The sequence below is a fragment of the Petromyzon marinus genome, chromosome 1 (genome assembly GCF_048934315.1).
Source record: "Petromyzon marinus isolate PM22_M1 ecotype Great Lakes invasive population chromosome 1, UKy_Petmar_22M1.pri1.0, whole genome shotgun sequence".
In the NCBI taxonomy this organism is placed as follows: Eukaryota; Metazoa; Chordata; class Hyperoartia; order Petromyzontiformes; family Petromyzontidae; genus Petromyzon; species Petromyzon marinus.
The window spans coordinates 28,303,331-28,325,882 of record NC_133667.1 but is presented as its reverse complement, the minus strand read 5'-3'; the positions used below and the strand labels follow the sequence as shown (position 1 = coordinate 28,325,882).

At 43.4% G+C, this 22,552-nt stretch overlaps 1 protein-coding gene across 3 annotated transcripts in view; it reads left to right on the top strand.

Annotated features, from left to right (window-relative positions):
* Positions 1 to 22,552, top strand: part of LOC116939322 (ADAMTS-like protein 3) — a 99,153-nt gene that overhangs the window by 9,624 nt on the left and 66,977 nt on the right. For all 3 annotated transcript variants that reach the window (XM_032947537.2, XM_032947527.2, XM_032947547.2), the window contains exons 3-4: positions 4,888 to 5,010; positions 20,977 to 21,101. In XM_032947537.2, the coding sequence (XP_032803428.2) occupies positions 4,888 to 5,010; positions 20,977 to 21,101 (248 nt within the window). The remainder of the gene's footprint in view (positions 1 to 4,887; positions 5,011 to 20,976; positions 21,102 to 22,552) is intronic.

Here is a 22,552-nt window from a genome sequence, read left to right as displayed (position 1 = left end):
GCCCCTTGCTGTCCACGGCGTCTACTGTGCATAGCGGCCACACAACCCTCGCACTATGCATGCTCAACTCCTGCTTTGTTTTCCGAGATCTGATGATATTGGGTGATTTGCTGCACGTTTCTACATATGTTTTATTTTTTATTATGGCTTGGTGGCATATTTCGACACACTTTGTATATCCATATAAATGTGGCGCATGAACAACCCAATTTTTTTGTTACAGACATTACTTACTCATTTGGTATCGCTTTATAAGTCGAAAGGTTAAAAGTGGAATAAGGTAAAGTTCAGTGGTGTTCATGTAACAATTCTCTTTTAAGCATTAATAACAGTAATATTTCGTAATTTAGAAGTTTCTAATCCAGTGTGTCTGTGTATACATGAGTGGAGTGCCAAGTGGCTAAAATGTAGCAAGTTGCCACAGTGGGTAGCACAGGTGGTGCATCTGTCAGTCATCCCAGTTAACTCAAAACACCTGTGTCTGTCCCGTGACCTTCTGTCAGCGAGCCTTCCACACTTCATGTGGCCTCAAAGTGCACCTAGCCTGGAACACGCTGTGATGACGTCACCACCACTTAGGTGCAAATTGCAGCTGTTGTTGTTGGGAAGTGATAGCTTAGTGGTCAGCACCCTGCGCTACGAATCCGGTGACCTGAGTTTTATTCACCTGCATAGCCAACATCGGTGATGAGTATCCGAACCAGTCCCGGTCCTCCCCTAGGACATCTCAGCCTTAAATGAGTACCTGATGTAGTGTAAACATCACGACTGGGAAGACAAAGGTCGCCCGGCGTGGTCGTGACCATCCACCCCCTCGTGTGCTGTGCCACCTTAATAGGCGCTCGTTAAAAGCACTTTCCCCAAAAGTCTGTTAAAATCAAGTTGGGGATCTTTGTCTGTTTCTAATATAGATGGCTCCACTGTACATATGTGTCGTGTGTGTAGACGTGTACAATATACATACATTATTTTACATCCTTTGTAAATCCACTGCTGGAAGAACACCTTCCAACGATGTGTCGATAGTTAACCAACCTTGCCAGTACGAATTGGTGAAGGCTGGTGGTGTGCCCAACGCAGGTTCGTCTGTCACTCGCCACTGAAGTTGGCCGTGGCTGGGAATCAAACTCAGGTCGCGGGGTTCATAGCCCATGGCACTCACCGCATTTTTTGTACGTAGCCTGTTTAGCAAAGCAAGAAGTTAGTTTGAGGTCATTGGAGATCAGTTGTATCTGCGGCTTTTTACTTTCACAGTGACACGGTGATCCGTTAGCTGTCAAACCAGTCACAGGTGTGACGGGGACTGTGCGTCATCTGGGTGTTTCCTTTGTGTCTGACAACCAACCATTCCAACGATGGATTCCTGGCATGAATGAACTAGATGTGAAATAAATCCCAGATTGTTCGGCTCTTTACACCTGGGGCATATAACATTCTGCTCTCGTTTTGTTGCTTGTTAATATCCCCACACATTTACTTGTCAACAGCAACTGTCACGGTTGAATTTCAATTCATTGTACATGCTGGGCAAACAGCTCGTTGAGGCAAGCGTATGGTCGAATAATGATTTTAAACTGACAGCAAGTATACAAGGTACGTTTTCAAAGCTGACATCGATGTCTGTCTGCTCAAACGGGCAATGGGTGCTGCTCAAGATAAATGTTTCCGCGTGCAATAAAATGAATACAGGAGAACTCCTCTTATACGTTACCTTATTACTCGCAAATCCTATTATCTGTGAGAGCTGAAGGGTCCGCAAGAACAACCGCTGTCAGCAACCCTGTGCTTCCAATGATCTGAAATGACCCCTCATGTTCCCCAATAGTTCATTGTGAAATAGCTTCCTATTATCCGTGACTAACCCCCCCCCACCCCACGGATAACCTGCGGAAAATAGGATCTGCGATATTGGGCCCACCACATAACCATTGTGAGAGGAGTAAATAGGGCACTCAACCTTCGTTAAAGATTACATGACAATTCCAAAAAGGTAATATTGCATTGGGGAACGTATCAAGTGTCATTTGCTACTGTGTGGAATCACAAGCGTGTAAATATTTCCTTGCAATGTTTCTATACAAAGCAATGACAAATTGCGCGGTGCATTCTGTGAGCAGAAGGCTTTCTACTTGAGTAATTTACTATCTTTATGCTCACGCTCGCACAATGGGGAGCTTCTTGTAAATATCTACGTATAAAGTTACAGATGACAAAAAAATAGATCCTAGACAGCACGAGCTATGAGTACCATACAATACATAATCTTCCTTCCTCTGCTCATTCCACTGCTGGATGAAGGCCTTCCAACGTGAGGGTGGTCTGACCATATTTGACCACACTGGTTAGTAGGGGCTGCCGAAGGGTTTTTTCTAGGATCAGTTGAGATAACACTCGCGCCTGCTGTTAGCCACGGGTCACGAGGTTCATAGCGCAGCCTGATAACCACTGCACCACCACTCCACCCCAGCACTATTTAGGGTACAATAATGAAAATGCACTTTGAACCCTGCAACCTGAGGTCAGTTCCCAGTCATGGCTTATATCAGTAGTGAGTGACATCTGCACCAGTTCCGAGGCCCTCCCTGGTGAAGTATGATGAAACAAGCTCCCCAACTGCCCGTTGGGAGGCTTTCATCTATCAGTGCACTGAAAAAGAGGGCTGTAAAACATTACTGGCATTCAAAATGCATTTACGAATCATTACATTGCTTTTCTTGTAAATGGATACATAGTGACTGGCGTTTGGGATAAGCCAACTAAGCAAAGGCTTAGGACCCCAAACAGAAAACGGGCCCCTGAATTCATTAAACTAAATGGTTTAAGGAACTAAACAGGAGGATATCTCCACGAATCTGGCTGTGGCCTGATGAAGCTAGTTGTAATTACTGGCGAAGCCTCGTACTCAGATAGTAAATGTGGATTTGCTCTCCAACACACCGGTGTGCTGTAGTAGGAACGAATTGGCATGTTCTAATTACGTGAGAAACCTTACTCGTTGGCTGTGTCGGGTGGTGGCGGGTTTAACGACACATTCATATGTTTACACGATCTAACCCAAAAAACGTATATTATGGATTGTATTGGTAGCGAAAGCCTACGTGTTCAACTAAATGGGTGTATCAGATATTGGCTAACAAGTAAATCATAATTAACATAACACATTAATAATCATAACCGCCAATTCATATCTCATATCTACCTTGTCCGCTTCTCTCACCCAACTGCCCCTCTATTTGTGTCTACATTTCTTACATCATCACTACTGTACATCCAGATCTCGCGTATGCATCTCTCATTTCACTGCATTTGAGTCCCATCTGCGTCTCCCTTCTCACACGCCACTGCACCTCTATTTGTGTCTACAGTTCTCTTATCTCACCGCATCTACGTCTGCCGTCCGTCTCATCCCCTGTCGTCTCACCTCGGATTTTAGCAATTGAAAGTGTGGCAACCCCGAAAGAGAATTCCTCCTTGGGGTGCCCCAAGGGATGGGCTGGCACCACCACTGCGAAGGGCATAACCAGAAAGCTTCTGCGATTGGCACATTCTCTGATGCCAAACCACACACCAGCATGACTTCCCTCAATAATAATGTTTTCTGAAGTATCGAGCGCGGCGTCCATCTCCCAACAGACGATCGCGAATGCTCTCCTCGTAACGAGCTGTGATTAATGTCCCAAGTTGAAGAATTCCTGCCCACACAGCGCATCATTCCACACATCCCTCCCCAATCCTTCCCCCGCTGAGCTCTGAGTGGCTTTTATGCCGGTCATTATGTTTCCCCGTGCCCAGACAGGGGTCCTTGAGCAGAGCTGCACAAAGGCGTTCCATTAGATGATTGATTTAATGATCACGTTTCTCCACGCTGCTTTGTGCGTGCGCGAAAAGCCCACCGTGAAAGTGGGATGGGCTGAATTGTCGTGGGGATTGAACACATTTTTTTACCTCTTTGGATTTCCGTAAATTCATTGGAAGGTGATTATTTAAATAGAATAATAATAATTAAAGATTGGACTTGCAATGGGAGTTTATTGATACTCAAACTGTTTTTATTCACAATACAGTAGAGTTATTTGACCAGAATGATTGCTGTGCAAATGCTGCACACGTGTGTAAGGTAACGCTTCACCTGGCAGAAACTCGAGGAATTCTCAAGATTTGGGGTAACAAGTTCGTTCAGGAATGGGAATTAGTTTTGTTTTTGTTTATTTGTAGTCTCATGCGTCTTGTTTAGATTGTTTTATCTTTATTCTCGTTTGTACAGTGTTGTCAAACCCAATAGACTATGTGTAACATCATGATTTGCATATGGCGTAAATCATGCCCATACATGCACAGTTAAACCCTTGCATTTTGAGTTCGAAAAATGTATTATAATCGATGAATCGTCAGATCGTCAAATGCCTTGTGTGATCATTTACCGCCACACGCCAATCTACTGCTGGTCGAAGGTCTCCCACCTGTCTCGTTGGTCGTAAGGGTACAGCTCCCCGGGGTGTTTGTTTGCTTGTTCCACGTGCTGGTCACCACAATGTCCGACGTGAGTGCTGCAAAATGCCGGGCGCTTCCGCAGGAACTGAATTCGGTAACCGAAGCGCCTCCTAGGGCCTGGATGAAGACGTCGTACATTGCGCCAAAGAGCTTGCGGTATTACCTAAAAACACATCGGAGAGCTTTCTATACGGCGCATCTGGCATACTTGACCATGCTGGTTGTTGCTCGACGGTCAATAGGTGTGGGGGTGACAGGGTTATCCAGGACATAACAGCACTGCAACGTGCATCGCGACAATTACGTGTGAGAACGTTTGCCAGTTACAGACAAGCTCGTGAACACGGGAGCGCGATGTTCATCTAGAGACGTACATCACTGCGGTTGTTTCTGCAGGTGTGTGGAGAGCAGGGGAGGAGCGCCGTGTTCCTGCCAGAGTTCTCTCTGAGCCGTAAGGAGCCCCTGGTGGACGAGAGTGTCGGGGAACCGCTCCTCACCTACAGGAACGGGGGGGAGCAGGTAAGGTCGCACCAGGTACACCGCGGTGTGGATTTACAGCGCGTATAAACCGCGACCGCATCTCAAGACGCTGTTCAGAAGGAGTGGGCATGTTTTGTGCATAGTGGCAGCGCTGGATTAAGTTTGATGAGGGCTTGGGGATGTTGTAGATTTAGAGGAGGGGGGGTCCTTTTTGTACATTCGGTTCTTTCCAGCACCGCCCATCCCTAGTGCCAATCACTCCGTTCTTACTTGCCTTAGTCTTTTTACAGTTATAGTTTTTTTAATGTGATTGTAAAGCTAATTAAAAGTATAAAAAAACGCTAAGAAAAACTATTTTCATTTTGTCACCATATTTATTTCGCCACCATTATACCATGGCTTAAATGACTCAATTCTATTTTGGCTGTATAATAGTGCTTCGTTATTGTGTTTCAATCATTACAAAACAGGATATGTACATATATATATACAATTTGAGGTTCTTTAAATATCCAAGGCCCTGGGCCGTGGTCCCTAAAGCCCCTTGCGTTAATTCAGCCCTTGGAGAGAGTGGGTCATAGGTAGAGGAGGCAAGGAAGGCGTTCAGCTTGAGCTTGAACAGGGGGCAGACCTGTGGGACAGTAGAGGAGCAGAAGCGACCTCTTCATGGGTGGGGGGGGGGGCTTCGACGGAAAGCCTTGTTTGCTGGAGGGCAGTGTGAGTGGAGGGGAGTCGAGTGATATGAGGAGGGAGAGTTAGGCAGGGAGCGAATGCACGGGGGATCTTGAAGACGATGGGTGTGACCTTGAGGTTGATCTGGGATTGGAATGGGGGGCCCGCGGAGCGATCGGAGTGCGTGTACGTGGCCGGTCTCTGGTTCACGCACGCAGTCCAAATGAATTCTTGCCTGTGTCCATTCATGTCAGCTCTGCTATATAATCGGACGTGTAGACTCGGGCTATTTTGTTCACAGCGCTGTGTTGTTCCACTTTGTGCAGTCGCAATGCAGAACTTGGAACCCCTTCTGCTCTCTCTTGTGCGCCGAGACACAGTCCCCTCTATTTATAGGGGAGCTGTGCATTCTCGAGGAAAACTGCCCCAAGGAAAATGTTGAATACGCTACTCTTAATCATGGTGACTTGCTAGCCTAAGTCCCTGTACACGGATTCTTTTAAGTGCCTAAATGTTAACGTTTACAGGTTTTTGCTGCAAAGATACTCACCGCCATACTTGTACTTCCGATTTATCTGTTTACTAAAACGCTGAGAATCAATTTTCTCATACCGACGCATCATTATGTTCAACTAGAAATTTCCACCGCTCAACTTCGACAAAACGTGTACGGAGCCGACGTGCTTATTTGTGCATCACACAGCCTCGAATTTTGCTGTTTCTTGGCAGCTCTTGAAAAATCACTGGGCGGTGACAGCCTGTGTTTTTCTCTCCCTGTTGATGTTGGCTGTGCGATTCAAGGCCTCTGTGTGCTCATCTAGACATGCAAATGAAGCCTTCTCATGGTTAATTAGAAATCTGTCTCATCCAGAGGTTCCATAGAGTTGTTACATTCTACACTTTGGCTTTGTTATGGGCTTTTGGTAATCGCAACTCTGAAAGTGCCATATTTTTCTATCAGGATGAACCGTACGGCGCGCAGCAAAAGCAATTAAATATAACCGATTGCAAATGTGATATATCGTATTGTTTGTAGCTGTTTATCATCATGACCAGCTATGGTCAAACCACTGCTGAATTGAAGGCCTCTCCAAGCTGCCACCACCTCCTATGATCCTGAGATGTCATTATTGAACCTGTTAAATATGGAAAATAATAAGTCATCATCATAATATAAAATTGCACTGTCTGCCTTTGAATTCAATAACATATCAATAACATATCAATGGAATGTGGCCATGTGGCTGAGGGGTCAGGGCACTGAGCTGCCACTGCTGAGTTTGTTGGTTTGAATCCAGGCAATTACCCATGATTAAAACGAGTTCACAAGTCTTACAAGTTGACAGTCTCAGCCTGGCCAACCAACAATCGTCCAAAAACAACCCATCATACTTTGCTTGGTGTTTAACCTAATTTGGCAAATTCTAGCTATGAGAAAAAAATTGGTGTTATATTGACACGCAAAGAACACACGTTTCAGAACGCATAAAATATGTGCCCCGAGCGTGGGCGGGACCGTGTGCAGGACGAGGGGAGAGTCAGTTACAGAGACAGGGATTGGCCTAGTCACCGTGAGAGCGGCGACCGAGGGGAAGACCTAAGACCAGACGTTGGAATACTTTAAGGGCAGATTTTGGAAGGGCGCATGGTGCCCGCGCGGCAGCTGCGGGATCTGGCAGAGGGTGGGAGAGCGTTGGCAATGAGGGACGGTGGCATCAGCGGCCTTGCCCACTGTGACCTCTTGACGTTGAGCTCGTGCGGATAAATTAGGTCTTCAGAGGTAGTTCTGCGACATTCATTTCCCATGGCTGTCCTCCCGTAATGAAGAGGTGCCCTGCTAGCTTTAAGATTTCCAAATGGATCTTCATTCTGCTCATTCTGTAATGTCAGCAGCACAATTGCAATATATACATCTGAAAAATAACAAATCAATGTTATTCATACAACTATATTGGTTTGTTTCTGTTATCAATCTAGATTTTATTTTTACAAAAGCATAATGCTTGACAGATTTGGGTTCTTTAACAGTATACGCTTAAAATGGAGCGGGAGCCAAAGAAAACTGGCACTTTTAAATTTTTCATGAATTCTTGGCTGACTACCAAATAATGTAAAATACATTATATAACAACTTGCAGCCCTTTAGCAATCCACTGCTGCATTAAGGGCTCTGCATGCCTTTCAGTTATGGACCACATGGAAAACCATTGTAAAGTCGTCAGCGTAGTGAGGCGTTATCTCATTCACTTAGTACGCAGGAGGTCGTGGGTTCAATCCCGATCCTGACGCCTCTATATTTGAGTTTGCATGATCTCCCCGTAGTGTGTTTTTTTCTCTGGGTCCTCCAGTTTTTCATTCCACATTTAGAAACGTGCGCTTGGAGTATTTGGCTTCAATACATTTCCATGTGATAAGCCACTTGGTTGAACATTGCACCATACCGCTCCCTTCGCACATGATGTAGAAAATCGATGATGCGTTTCATACACAGCGCTACTGAATAAATGACAACAATAGTGCAATCAGAATGCTGCGCGACCAGAAAAAAAAATCCATATTATACAAGCAAATAAACTCTTTTTACAAATATAAAAAAATAACCACCTTTATTTTGTGCCAACAAAACAAGAAAAGAACGGTGGAAAATGCACAAATCTGCATCCTGAAACTCGCACGCAGCAGAATATGAACCTGTGCGGTTTCTAAGTCAAAGGTGGCAAAATGGCGAAAGGCCCCCTGTGAGCGATGCTGCGTTTGGGCCTCTCGGAGCTGCGGGTCTCGTGGTGCCACGCGAAGCCGATTGCTGAAAGGCATTTGTACTGACGAATGATTGACACAGCTTTGATTGAATTGGAAATCCGCTGAGAAATGTTTCGATACGTGAATTACGATGGGCACATTTTTTTTGTTTACGCATTTTGAAAAGGCAGCTGGCTCCCCATGCGTCGTTTCGGCAGACGTTGACACTTTTACCTTAGCAGAATGATCTGTTTACTTTCGTTGTGCACAATAGTATGCATTGCTGTGTATTTGTGTATCTTGCTGACGCACGTGCCAAAGATGAAGAAAAAAACTGGTTTTTCCCGTGTTCTTGAATGCTTTTACACTACGCGTCAAACATTATGTTGGCAGTCTCCAAACTGGCGGGGGTGCGGGGGGGTTAACTGATTTACAAGGCAGCAATTTTGAATTTGTAAATACACAGTGTATTAATGTGTCAAATTAGGACGTGCCGAGGAAATCCGCAGTGTTCTTTGTAATGCTGACCATCTGTGGCAAAAGAGCTTTGTAGCTCATCAGATTTCCCCAGGATAAATAAAGATTCTGATTCTGAAGTCGCTCGTTCAGTTGTCCAAACCAGTTCTAAAGAAGGTCTATGCTCTCGTCCAAAGTGGGCCACTTATTTGTGATCTGTTTTTCTTGGCCGTAATGAGCCGCGTGTGTGTGCATGTGCGGCCTTGGAATGTGAAGAAAGAGAGGATACATTTTTGTCTGGGCGTGCCGCAGTTTATTTTTATTGTTAGGCTCCTAAGGTTGTATAAATGATAGAATGGTGACTTGATTAGATAAGGGCCACATGTCACGCACTACAAAAATACCAGTGGGGATGCTGAGTGACGCTGTTTTTCGCGTAAAAAAATTCTGCCTTTGGAAGCAGTTTGCACACATTGTTTGTACATTGCTCTCAGTTCGCATGCTGGTCGTAATTTGCTTTAATGTTGGATTTCGTTTTTTTATTCATTACTTGCAGAGTTTTTTGCCCAAGCTAAAAAAAGTATTCGAAGATCAGAGACGCTGAGCAGATGTTTAATCTATTGCGCAAATCCATTCCGAACATTCGAAGTGTCGTGTAACGTTGAATTATTTTTCGCTTCACATAAACACGTGGCGTGCGCATGCAGCTTTCATTTTCAGCCGAGTGTGACGCATGTTTAAGTAGTACTTTCTGTGGTGTCCTTTACAAGCTCAAAGCTGAACAACCTACAGAGGCTTTAGAATCTGATTCAGACAAACGGGTTGGCCCCCTCCACCTTCTATAGTCACTGACCCCACCAGCTTGGGTGAAAAATTTCAGACCTGTCCACAAAGAGATTCAATCGTACGAATTAAACAATGGCCTTCATGCAACCTGCACTTCTGGGCGGGTCGCATGAAAAAAAAAACACCTTAAGTAGAATGTTCCCTTGGCTTGTTGCTTAAAGCTGTGTCGCTTAACAGTGTGTTATGCAACCTGTCACGGGGCATCTCTAGGTATTGCTACTTGTAGCGCTCGATGCAACGTGAGAAATCGGTGTGCCCTGCAAAGGCAAAGGTGCAGCTCTGCAATGTCTCGCTCACACCACTGCTGGCAGAAGGGCCCCCCACTAGAAGGATCTCTAGAGAGCCCCCTATCAGAGATATGTTGGTCTACCTCATCACGCTGGTCAGATGTCTTGAAAGACGTTGGAGTACTCACACTTCCCCCCCCCCCCCCCCACCAAACGCGACCTGCCAATCTACTAAATGTGGTGTACTTTAACACGTAGGCTCTCGTAACCAATATAATCCATAATAGAGGTTTTTGGGTTAGATCACGTAAATATATAAATATGTCGTTAAAACCCGCCACCACCCGACACAGCCAGCATTTGTACATGTTGTGGCTCTCCAACACACCGGTGTGCTGTACTAGTGACGAATTGGCATGTTCTGTTTACGTGACAACTCTTACTTGTTGGCTGTGTCGGGTGGTGGCGGGTTTTAACGACACATTTATATATTTACGCGATCTAACCCAAAAACCTCTATTTTGTGGTGTTCTTGTTTATACTGCTGCGTTGAACAGAGTGGGGGGGGGGGATTTTAGAAACTTGCACCATTGCTTCAGTTTCCATGCCGGGAAATCAAACTGGCGACACTCTGGATCGCAATTCCAATGTGCTGTCCTATTACTCCATGGCATCATACCCATTATGTAATAATAGGGTTTTTTCCCCTTTTTTCCGGCAACAAAACTGAAACCTTTTTACAAGGATTCATGTCTGCATTAACCACAATACCTGCAGTCAAAATGCAAACAAAAAACATACTATGATAATATATGCATTGTCCTTGAAACTGATTGGTGCTCGGTCAGATGACGCCAAAAGGCGTCCTCTGGTCGAGCACCAATTGGGTCGAGGCTCAAAAGAAAGCCGTCCCTTGGTGTGGACCAATCCATTTCAAGGACAATGCATATATTATCATAGTATGTTTTTTGTTTGCATTTTGACTGCAGCTATTGTGGTTAATGCAGACATGAATCATTGTAAAAAGGTTTCAGTTTTGTTGCCAGAAAAAAGGGGAAAAACCCTATTATTACAGTTTGGTACTGGCAAAGGAGGTCTAATGATGTAGATCATCCCCATTGCTACTGCACAAAATAACAAGATGCAAACAAATTATGATATATACATATAATGCTTTATTTATCATAGAATTAAACTTTGAAATTATCTGGCCAATTGGCAAGCGTGGTAAAAAGGTTATACGTTCAAATCCTGGTGGAAGCCCATCTTGCAGGAAGTCCTGTGGAAAGGCTATTGCTTACTCACTTACTGTAAGATTTAGGAATTACCACCACTGGGCCCAAGCTCACCAACAGAGATGTACAACACTTATATGAACAAGGAGACGCTTTGCGTTTGTGTGCCGCACCATACAAAAAATTTTCAACAGAAAATATACGTGACATATCAGACTATCAGAATCAGAATATTCATTTATACGGGAGGAATCTTATACTCTTTGGGTCTTTCGGTGGCATCTTATTAGCTATGAAGCTTTTTTTTACCCTCGACACTAAGAAGCCCCTTAGTGTCGAGAGTGGGGGCTGGAGGGGACCAGAGCCCCCCCCCCCTTGCTGAAATATCAAGCCCCCCTTCTAAATTCTTATCGATTCACGTTTTTTTTTCTCTTTTACATTTACCATAACCAAGTTAACGGTTTTACAAAAGCGTAACAAAGTATAAATAAAGATATACAAAATACAATATTAAAAACATAACGTAGCATTCGTTGCTTCAACTTTTTGTTTGCCATTACCAGAAACAAACGTGCCAAGCCAGACATAGCGATCTAGCCAATTCGTAAACATGTGGGTGAAAGTACTCCACTCATGAATTCTTCATCATGGTCTTTAATGCATTTTTTAATATGTAAATAAAGTAATAGACACTGGCACTCCATATAAACGTAATAGTGGACAATCTTCCTATTATACAGGCCTCTGCAAACTTTACAGTATAAAAATACTATGGGTGAAAAGTGCAACCCTGCAATTACCAACTCATGCCTCTGCTGGAGGAAGGGTCTCCATTCGGGGCAGCTCCAGAGAGCCCCTCTTATAGAGGATTTCGGCCTACTCTTCCACGGGAGGGAGTACACACACTCCACCCCACCACACAACGACCTGCCGCCGATGGACTCATTGTTGGTGTGCCTGTTTATACCGATGCAGTGTTATGTGTACTGTATATATACTACAGTACACGGCGAAATGTCGCATTGCACAGATTTCGCTGGAATCCCCTTAGCTAAGCGCAGGATTACGACTCTGGCAAGCATACAAGGAAGGAACTGTTTTTAATTTTCTGTAATTTTAGTGCAGTAATTGCGGAGCAATTTTCAAATTTGGGCCACAACACTTCACAAAACGGCCCTATTTTTTTTTAAATGATGCCACAGGGTCTTTAACGTCTACTCTTGCCGTACAAGGCACGCTTTCATAATGCATTGCAGCAGCACTGGCCAGAGGTGAGATGTGAACTGTTGAGACACAAAGTTATTCAACTGCCACCTACATACAGTGCACACTGTGTGTATGTCTTCATACATACTGCTGTGGTGCACACACATGCTGGGATTTACACTCGCCGTGCATTATACGCACTCTTAAGTGAAACGCACGGCCCTTTGTCAAATCCAATGCTGGACGAATGCCTTCCAACAGCGTGATGGTCATTGGCTTAAAAAAAAAGAAATCATAATTCACTCTGTTGGTCAGTGCAGCTTGGTTAAAGAGTTGTCCCACCATCGCTTAAATGGTATTCACCGCTGATGTTAGCTGTGGTCGGTAATCAAACTTGGGTCGCTGGGTCGATAACGCATTGAGCTAAATACTTTCGCACTGCTGCTTGCACAGACTGCACCATGCTATTGCATTGTAGTGTCTGTTACGGGAGAGAGATGCAATGTCTTTTAACGTTAAATTCATGTTATTGCTGTTGCATTATACCTTCCACGGCGTGTGTCCCCCCCCCCCACCCCGTATGTGTGTTATGTGAGGCACTCTGAGCCTCAGGGATTTGCTCTGAATTGTATGAATTCTAGGAACAGCCAAAACACAGGAAAATAGAGTTCTTTGTACAGATCAAGTAGACATTGGTCTTATCAAATAAGTACTGCTGCAGGCATCTTCTAAAATGCACTGAATCCAATGACAATAAATGGAAGTGTTCTTTTGTGGCCTTTAATTCTGAAAAGTGTATATATATGCTGCAGGCAAATTATTGGATAAAATATTTCAGAATTTTGTTACTTAAGTATTTTGACATGTTGTCTATTTTACATGTGTAGGTGTATATATCAAGAACTATGCATACCCAGGCAAAAAAAAACAGGCCAATGACACTACCACGTGTGTTACTAAATTTGGGTTTTCCACCTTTGAGGAACAAAAATACCGGGACATATCAGGGGAATAAGAACATCTCACAACACTGCGGGAGGCGAGACGTTCGCGTAAGTGCATTGTCTTGAGTGGTGTATAATTACGTAATCGACAAAAACCGGGACTTTTAATGTGCCGGGAAGACTTACATATTTCCCAGGACACAACAGCAACAGCAGCAGCAGCTTACCTCAGCAAGAGGATATCCTGGGACGGAACAGGAGAGGTTGCAAGCCTCGTACTAAAACGTGTGCAACGTGAAACTGACTCGGTTTCTTTGAGGAGTGTGTGGACTGCAAATTTGGCGATCTGAATTTATAACTGAACACCTTAGTGTGTGTGTGTGGGGGGGGGGGGGCGGCAGCCTTAATGTCTGTACAGCACCCCGCTCCCTCCCCCCCCCCCTTGGTTTTGCCGGTTCATTATATTTTTTGCCAAGTTTGTCTATTTTCCAGATCGCATACTGCCTATGTTCTTGGTATGTGGGGACGGCAGGACTGCGCAGTTGTAACACTCAAAGCAAGAAGGGCCTGGGTTCGACTCCCAACTCGGGTGTATATGTCTGTGTTTTGCACAGGTTTCCTTCGGATTATCCTGTTTCCTCCCATAGCTAAACATCCAAATGCTGCAAAAGTTACCGACATATTGACTCTATTGGGATTACCAATAGTTGCACGGCAGCTTCCTCTGAACACTTGGCAGGACCCTCCTTAAAAGGAGTGTTGAGATTCAGTGAGGCTTTCCTGGGTAAAACGAGTGTAATAATAATAATACTCTTTCGAAAAATATTTGACCAAGTTTATATTTAATTCAAACCAACGTAACAACTGTAATGCCGGTTTATTTCTTACATCTATAATACTAAGGTCCTTCACTTTTCCAGGAAAGCTTCACTGAGTCTCAATATTTTATCAAGGTGGTCCTGTTTTGAGATGTTTGGCCAACTTATATTCTACTGCGTGCTTTCCTTATCCTTTAAGTCACCTTTAAACTATAAATTGTGTAAGTGAATACATAAGTCCATTTCTTGCACAATTCTACGTTACACTATTTAGTGTGGTCACATGCATACTTATGTAAACCATAAACATTATCCGTCATGCTCATTCCACTGCTGGATGGTGGCCGTGTAAGGTTAATCCTACTACTATCAGCTGCCCGTCAAAATGATGATGGCGGTCTCAGAAGCTTGAAGTTAATGGATGTGTTATCCTTTATTTTTTTTTATAAATGTTGTAACTTTTGGTCTTTGTGATCCAGGAGCATTCGTGGATAAACTAGGCAAATCCCTTGTTTTGATTTTGGATGGCCAAGAACTAACAAACTGTACGAGGAAATCATCCACTCGACGTTCAAGTGGATGGGAATGTGCTTACGAAACGTAAGCTACAGTGAGGGAAAAAAGCATTTGATCCCCTGCTGATTTTGTACGTTTGCCCACTGACAAAGAAATGATCAGTCTATAATTTTAATGGTTGGTTTATTTGAACAGTGAGAGACAGAATAACAACAACAAAATCCAGAAAAACGCATGTCGAAAATGTTATAAATTGATTTGCATTTTAATGAGGGAAATAAGTATTTGACCCCCTCTCAATCAGAAAGATTTCTGGCTCCCAGGTGTCTTTTATACAGGTAACAAGCTGAGATTAGGAGCACACTCTTAAAGGGAGTGTTCCTAATCTCAGCTTGTTACCTGTATAAAAGACACCTGTCCACAGAAGCAATCAATCAATCAGATTCCAAACTCTCCACCATGGCCAAGACCAAAGAGCTCTCCAAGGATGTCAGGGACAAGATTGTAGACCTACACAAGGCTGGAATGGGCTACAAGACCATTGCCAAGCAGCTTGGTGAGAAGGTGACAACAGTTGGTGCGATTATTCGCAAATTGAAGAAACACAAAAGAACTGTCAATCTCCCTTGGCCTGGGGCTCCATGCAAGATCTCACCTCGTGGAGTTGCAATGATCATAAGACCGGTGAGGAATCAGCCCAGAACTACACGGGAGGATCTTGTCAATGATCTCAAGGCAGCTGGGACCATAGTCACCAGGAAAACAATTGGTAGCACACTACGCCGTGAAGGACTGAAATCCTGCTGCACCTGCAAGGTCCCCCTGCTCAAGAAAGCACATATACATGCCCGTCTTAAGTTTGCCAATGAACATCTGAATGATTCAGAGGACAACTGGGTGAAAGTGTTGTGGTCAGATGAGACCAAAATGGAGCTCTTTGGCATCAACTCAACTCGCCGTGTTTAGAGGAGGAGGAATGCTGCCTATGACCCCAAGAACACCATCCCCACCGTCAAACATGGAGGTGGAAACATTATGCTTTGGGGGTGTTTTTCTGCTAAGGGGACAGGACAACTTCACCGCATGAAAGGGACGATGGACGGGGTTATGTACCATCAAATCTTGGGTGAGAACCTCCTTCCCTCAGCCAGGGCATTGAAAATGGGTCGTGGATGGGTATTCCAGCATGACATTGACCCAAAACACATGGCCAAGGCAACAAAGGAGTGGCTCAAGAAGAAGCACATTAAGGTCCTGGAGTGGCCTAGCCAGTTTCCAGACCTTAATCCCATAGAAAATCTGTGGAGGGAGCTGAAGGTTCGAGTTGCCAAACGTCAGCCTCGAAACCTTAATGACTTGGAGAAGATCTGCAAAGAGGAGTGGGACAAAATCCTTCCTGAGATGTGTGCAAACCTGGTCGCCAACTACAAGAAACGTCTGACCTCTGTGATTGCCAACAAGGGGTTTGCCACCAAGTACTAAGTCATGTTTTGCAGAGGGGTCAAATACTTATTTCCCTCATTAAAATGCAAATCAATTTATAACATTTTTGACATGCGTTTTTCTGGATTTTTGTTGTTGTTATTCTGTCTCTCACTGTTCAAATAAACCTACCATTAAAATTATAGACTGATAATTTCTTTGTCAGTGAGCAAACGTACAAAATCAGCAGGGGATCAAATACTTTTTTCACTCACTGTATGAGGGCACAGTGGAAGGTTGCTAAAAATTATTCCCTCGTTATTCACGCAACTCGCTATCCGCGATTTTGGCTATCCACAAATTGCGCCTGGAACTGCATCGAGAGAGAGAGAAGAAAGAAGGAAATCAAGTGATGAGATAAAGCGATGAGATAATGTGATGAAAGATAAAGTGATGAGAGATCAAGTGATGAGATAAAGGGATGAGAGAGAATGTGATGAGATGCAATGATGAGAGAGAAAGTGATGAGATTTATTATTTACGTATTTATGTAAGGCAAATAATTAAAACGATGGGGTTTTCTTAGGCCAATATCATTATTCGCGAAATATGCTATTCACGAACATCTCCGGGGTGTATGCCTCGTGAATAACAAGGTAATACCATACAGACAACTCACGAGCAAACATGAATTTCCCCCTGCTTGCTGTATCTATAAAAAGACAGTTAATAGGCCTGTACAATGTTAAGGTCACTGACTTCAGAATGACACCTAAATTGATACCATGTTTTGTTTGTCGTGGAAAATTAAGGGATGTCAGTTCCTGGCTTGTTAGGTATGGAATAGGTAAAAAGACATGTTTTTTTCCTTCTAGTGGCAGTTTTAACTACTGTATATATATATTTTTATATTGTAATTTCCGTCGGTGCTGTACGATCATCCCCAATGGTTAACTCAAGGAAGCATCTGTTATTCTTAGCTGTTTCGGTAAAGTCACGTTGAAGGGAAACAATAAAATAACAAATATATATAAAACAATAAAAATTCTCACGACGTTTCGACCATAACACAACGGTCATCATGAGGTGTGAAAACCGTTGGTTTTTTATATATTTTTTAATTATTTTATTGTTTCCCTTCAACGTGACTTTACCGAAAGAGCTAAGAATATGAATTACTGCAGTCACGAAAGCTTTAAATCAGAAGCATCTGTTGTTAACATTTTAAACTTTGTATTTGTTTCTCTCATGCTTATCTTAAGAATACAATTAATGTGCTCTTTTGAGAATATTTACCATTGTGGAAATACGTGTGTTTCTCACATATGGTATCGGTATTTAAAAATATATATATAAAATGTGAATTCCACAAAGTATTTTTCCATCCAATTATGGAAAGTAGCTTCAACCTGTTCTTGATTTTCTTTTCTTCCATTTTCTTCCATCTGGCTGCCACTCGTGGAAATTGATTTCCCTTTTTGTCTTATCTTAAAAAAAACTCCAAGTCCATGTGATCTTGGTTTGATGTTACTTAAAAAAAATGAAGTGCGTTAGAAAAATGGAATCTTTCACACATGGCTAGCAACTCTGCCAAATATTTCTGGCACTGAATCATTGCGGTAGAGCTGCCATAAGTGTACAAAAAACACATATTGTACCTAAAATATGGTTCTTTTGTGTGATGTAATACCAAGGCCAGCTATCAATGCAAGACCTGCCAGTTTTCTCTGCACGAGAATTGTGGACTATAGCGCCATTGTAGTCGCAGTCACGACCAAAATCGGTGGCAAATATCTAAAGCGGTGGGTTTTTTTGGGGGGCCTCCCTAAATGAGCACCTGGTTGTGATGGGCATTGGGGAGAAAACTGCGGTCGGGCGAGGTGCTGGGCACAACACCCCACCGTGTACCATGCCGGTCGTCTTCATCGGCGCTGGCTCATGCATGGGTACACGGCGGTGAGGGTGGGATATTTGTCTTTAAACGCCACGTTGCCAGAGAATGTGGGGGCGAAATATTTAATGGTCTTGTTCACATACGCTCTAATTGTGAGCAAAAGGAGTCTTTGCCAGGCGGTGTTGTCTCCATAGGGAACGCGGAGCATTTTGCGCATGAATGGTGTCAAGTCGGCAGTGTTCCTCTTTCCTCTCCACCATCCCCCCCACTGCCCCCCACAAATAAAGCGGGCGCAAACCCCGTGAATGAAAGCGTCGCACGCATGATCAAGTAATTCCTCTTTCAATGCAGGAAATCGGCTAACGATTACATTTTGTTGGTTTGAAAACCGGCACTTAATACATTTATTCTATCAACATGTGGTTCATGTTTTACTCCAGAACTGGTTTGAATATTCTCCACCGATCCTTTTTTTGGGGGGTTTTACAAATTAGATGAAACAATACTGCGTTAAACATTAACTTGTGGGTTTAAATGTGGGTTTAACGTTGAAAGGCTGTGGTGTACTCTTGTTTGAACAAGGAGCAGACTTTAAAAAAAATCTATTTTGAAACAGTATGCGCGGTGTAGATTACAATAGCACTTTCTAAATGTAATGCAAATGATGAAACCGCGAGTTGTGTTTGTCTTGAGTGGACCCACATCGCGACGATGCCACTGGATCTTGAGATTCCCTGACAGTTGAATAACTTGGTTTAGATTTCGTTTGTGAAAGATGCATTTTGTTCACGCTCTCCAATGTCTGCTGCTTCGCTCCATGTGCTGCTGGGATCATCTTCGGGATTCACAATTACGTTCCTGAAGAAGCTTCCATCAGGTGGAGAGTGAAACGTTGGACATCAATAACCCGAAAACAATAAAGTCACATCACCTTGCTTTTTAGATAATCGTAGTAACTATTCAAACTCGTGGGAGCGTTATGGTAGTTGGAGAAAACACGTCAAGTTGTTATGTTTGTTATAACCATTGTTATAAACATAATGCAATCATTGTTATATTTATTGTAATCATTGTTATGTGTATTGTTACATTCCAAAGGTATTATATTTCAACTCCAGTATATGCGCATTGCTGATGTCATTATTTGAGAGCTGCCCCCATCAACTTGCATTTGGAGCTGATAAAAAAAAAAGATTTTCAGCTGAAAGTGGGAAAAGGTTGTTTCTGAAATATCTTTTTACATCCATAACGAATGCAGTTTACTCTGCATTCCAAGAATATTAACATTAATCTTGCCCTGAAGTGCTCACTGAAATTAAATCTAAACACCTTCGTGTGTAATATATCTTGGATTTAGACAGGGGAAGGCATTTCTTGTTGTTTGTTCTCGTCTGGTTCTCCTGATTAGCATACAGTAACCCTAACGATTAAGCCGCTTATGGCTTCCCACAATCGCTCCTTTTTATAATGAGATCAGTTTTACAGTTACGCAACAGGTAAAAAATGTGCTTTTGCTTAAAAGCTTCCACTTGAAGGTTTATGTGCAAACATTTTTAGACATATATAGAAAATATAGGCAAATAAAACCAATTTGTTCAGCTTTAGATATATTCATCTGTATTCATGATTATAATTCTGAACAGAAAAGGGGTTTAGTTAATGAAATACTATTTGACCGAATCTCAAGATTTTGTGCACGCAATTTGCATTTTAACGGATAACTGGCTCATGAGCTTGCATTCATGCTATGCTTCAATTTGAAATGAGCATCATTGTTTGGTTACTTGACAATGAAACAATAAGTGCATTGTTTTTATCAGTTTCTTTTTATACCCCAACAACAATGGCTCTTACGACTTTCTGTGGATTATAAGACGCTTCAGAAAGTCAGATGCATCGCAAACCTGTTACCCACTGTAAATAAAGTTACGCAAAGCTGGCCGCACAAGGCACACCTGATGGAGTGTAAGATTGCACGACAAACTGTTACTCTAAAACTATATGGGCGTGGGGAGTCTTATAGATTCCGATAAAACTATGGAGGGGGGGGTGGAGGGGAGGGAGGAAATGTCTTAAAGATTCTGCAAAAAACGGTAATGGAGAAAATGGTGCACGTTACAAAAAAATAATATCACGGAATTAATGTCTAAAATTAAATTTCTCTCGCATTATTTTTAAAAAAAAATTGACCTGACAGTGTTGTTGCAAGGTAGGAAAAAAAATGGTCTTACAGGTCGAGGTTTTGACGATGTGACTGCCTTTCCGAGAAAACGTTGGCTGCTTTCCAAATTGCGTTAGCCACGAGAAATATCGTTTATCCGTAACCGTTGTGCACATTTACGCACGTGACAAATTTTTGGCACAGGAGAGTCCCCTGACGCGGGTCAAGTCTGATTTCCTCTCCAGGGTCCTTGTTCACAATGTATGACCCATTTGATCCTGACACCACCGGAATGTTGCAGCCACCCTTACACGTGAGGGTGATCACGCTGTTTTCGACGATAAAAAAACAGGGTAACGGTGCAGCCCTGCAATTCCTTGCTCATGCAGCTGCCTCGCGGAAGAACCTCCACGAAGGGAAGGCTTCCCTCCGGAGGGTGTCATTTTGGCTTTATTCTTCCACATGGGCCAGGCCTCTCAGAAGAGGTGGGTGTACCCACACTTTACCCCACCTCGTGCCAACCGGGGTATAAGAAACCTGCACATTGAGATCAACTGTCGTGCCAGGAGTGGGTTACGAGTCCAGTGTGCCAAGCATTGCACCAAATGCTGAATCAATTAGCTAATCAGTATAACTCTGCTCGCCCGACTCCCTTTAGCTCAATTATCGATGATAAATTATTTTCTGAATGAATGAAGTAATATCATATTTTGGCTCGATATGCCCAATACCGTGCAGGTGTCAATAATGACGGTGCGTAACGTGTGGGGCGCGGTGTTGTTGATGTTTATCGGTGTGAATGTAGAAACACGAATGATTAAATAACCCCCCCCCTCTCTCTCTTTATTTTCCCTTTGTGACTTTTGCAGATCCACCCCACGTCGGAGGAGGAGGAGCGTAATTCCGCTTGGGATGCGTGGGGAGCGTGGAGCGAGTGCTCCCGCACCTGCGGTGGAGGCGCTTCGTATTCCCTGCGGCGCTGTCTCGATAAAGGGTGAGACTCTGGCCAACACCGCTCTCTTCACAAGGGGACACGAGGTGGACACTCACGTACGGGGGGGGGGCGGGGGCGGGGGGGACACGCACGCACAAGTCGACACTTGCACCGCGAGATGCGTCCATGCCTGTCCGTTGCTCGCCAAGCTGCATGGGCTTCTGGTTTGCTGAACGAATGCAGCGTTCAATTTTGATTCAAAGCTCTCGTGACCGCAATAATTCATATTCTTAGCTCTTTCGGTAAAGTCACGTTGAAGGGAAACAATAAAATAATAAAATATGTATAAAACAATAAAAATTCTCACGACGTTCCGACCATAACACACCTGATGACGACCGTTTGTGTTATGGTCGAAACGCCGTGAGAATTTTTTTTATTGTTTTATATATTTTATTATTTTATTGTTTCCCTTCAACGTGACTTTACCGAAAGAGCTAAGAATACGAATGCAGCGTTATAAGGTTCGCGCTCATTTGCACGCAAAGTGCTTGCCACAAATGGACCACAATACCTGGCTGATCTCATCAAGGAGCGTAAACCATCACACAAACCTCCAGGCGTCCTCACAGTGGCTTTTGGCTAGCAATTAAACAAAGACGGTCACTGCGTCGCGCTTGTGCGGCCATGTGGAAGGCTCTTCCTTCCTGTATCAGGAAGTCACTGGAGCTGTGCAATTCTAAATCTAAAGTGAAAACTAATTTCTCCAGAACTGCTTGTTGTGTTTCGTTTGTTGTCCTTCCCACCTCTGATGAGCACAGTTGGCTGCGTATGGTGCGAAAGAAGTTCTAAATACATACATACAGACACGTATACAAGTGGACATGCACAGACAAGCGGATACACATATTTAATGCTGTGCGAGCACATATGCCACGACTTTTTTTTGTTTGTCTTGCAGACAGATGCGAATGTATTCGGTCCGAACTCATGTATAGCCATGTTTCCATCTTTCTTATCTCCGCACATGTAAGGTTTATATCACATGTAAGGTTTATATCACATGTAAGGTTTATATCACATGGAAGGTTTATATCACATGGAAGTGCCTGCCCTCTCGTTATTGCTTCAATAAATGCAATTCGTTAGCACATGTAGTTAATCAATTAATTACAATTATTATTATTATTATTTAGCCATCGTTACGTAAAAAAATGCGAATCTACAGGTTTCGTAATTGTGGTGTGCGACAGAGCATCTAGTGCTGCATGTGAATGCTGCTATTAAGATGACGTAGTTTGAGATAATGCAGTGGGTAAGCATCTTTACAGGCATTGCATTTATGGACTCTCTGGGTCAACGCGCACTGTCTATCGTCACACCAAACTATGTCTTACGATATTTAGGATTCAGTTGTAAACACCACCAGGCTCCAGCAGCCAAACTTAGGCAACTTCATCGAAGATTCCCAAGAGGTAGCGGGAGAAATGATGCAAGCTGGCTCGATTCGC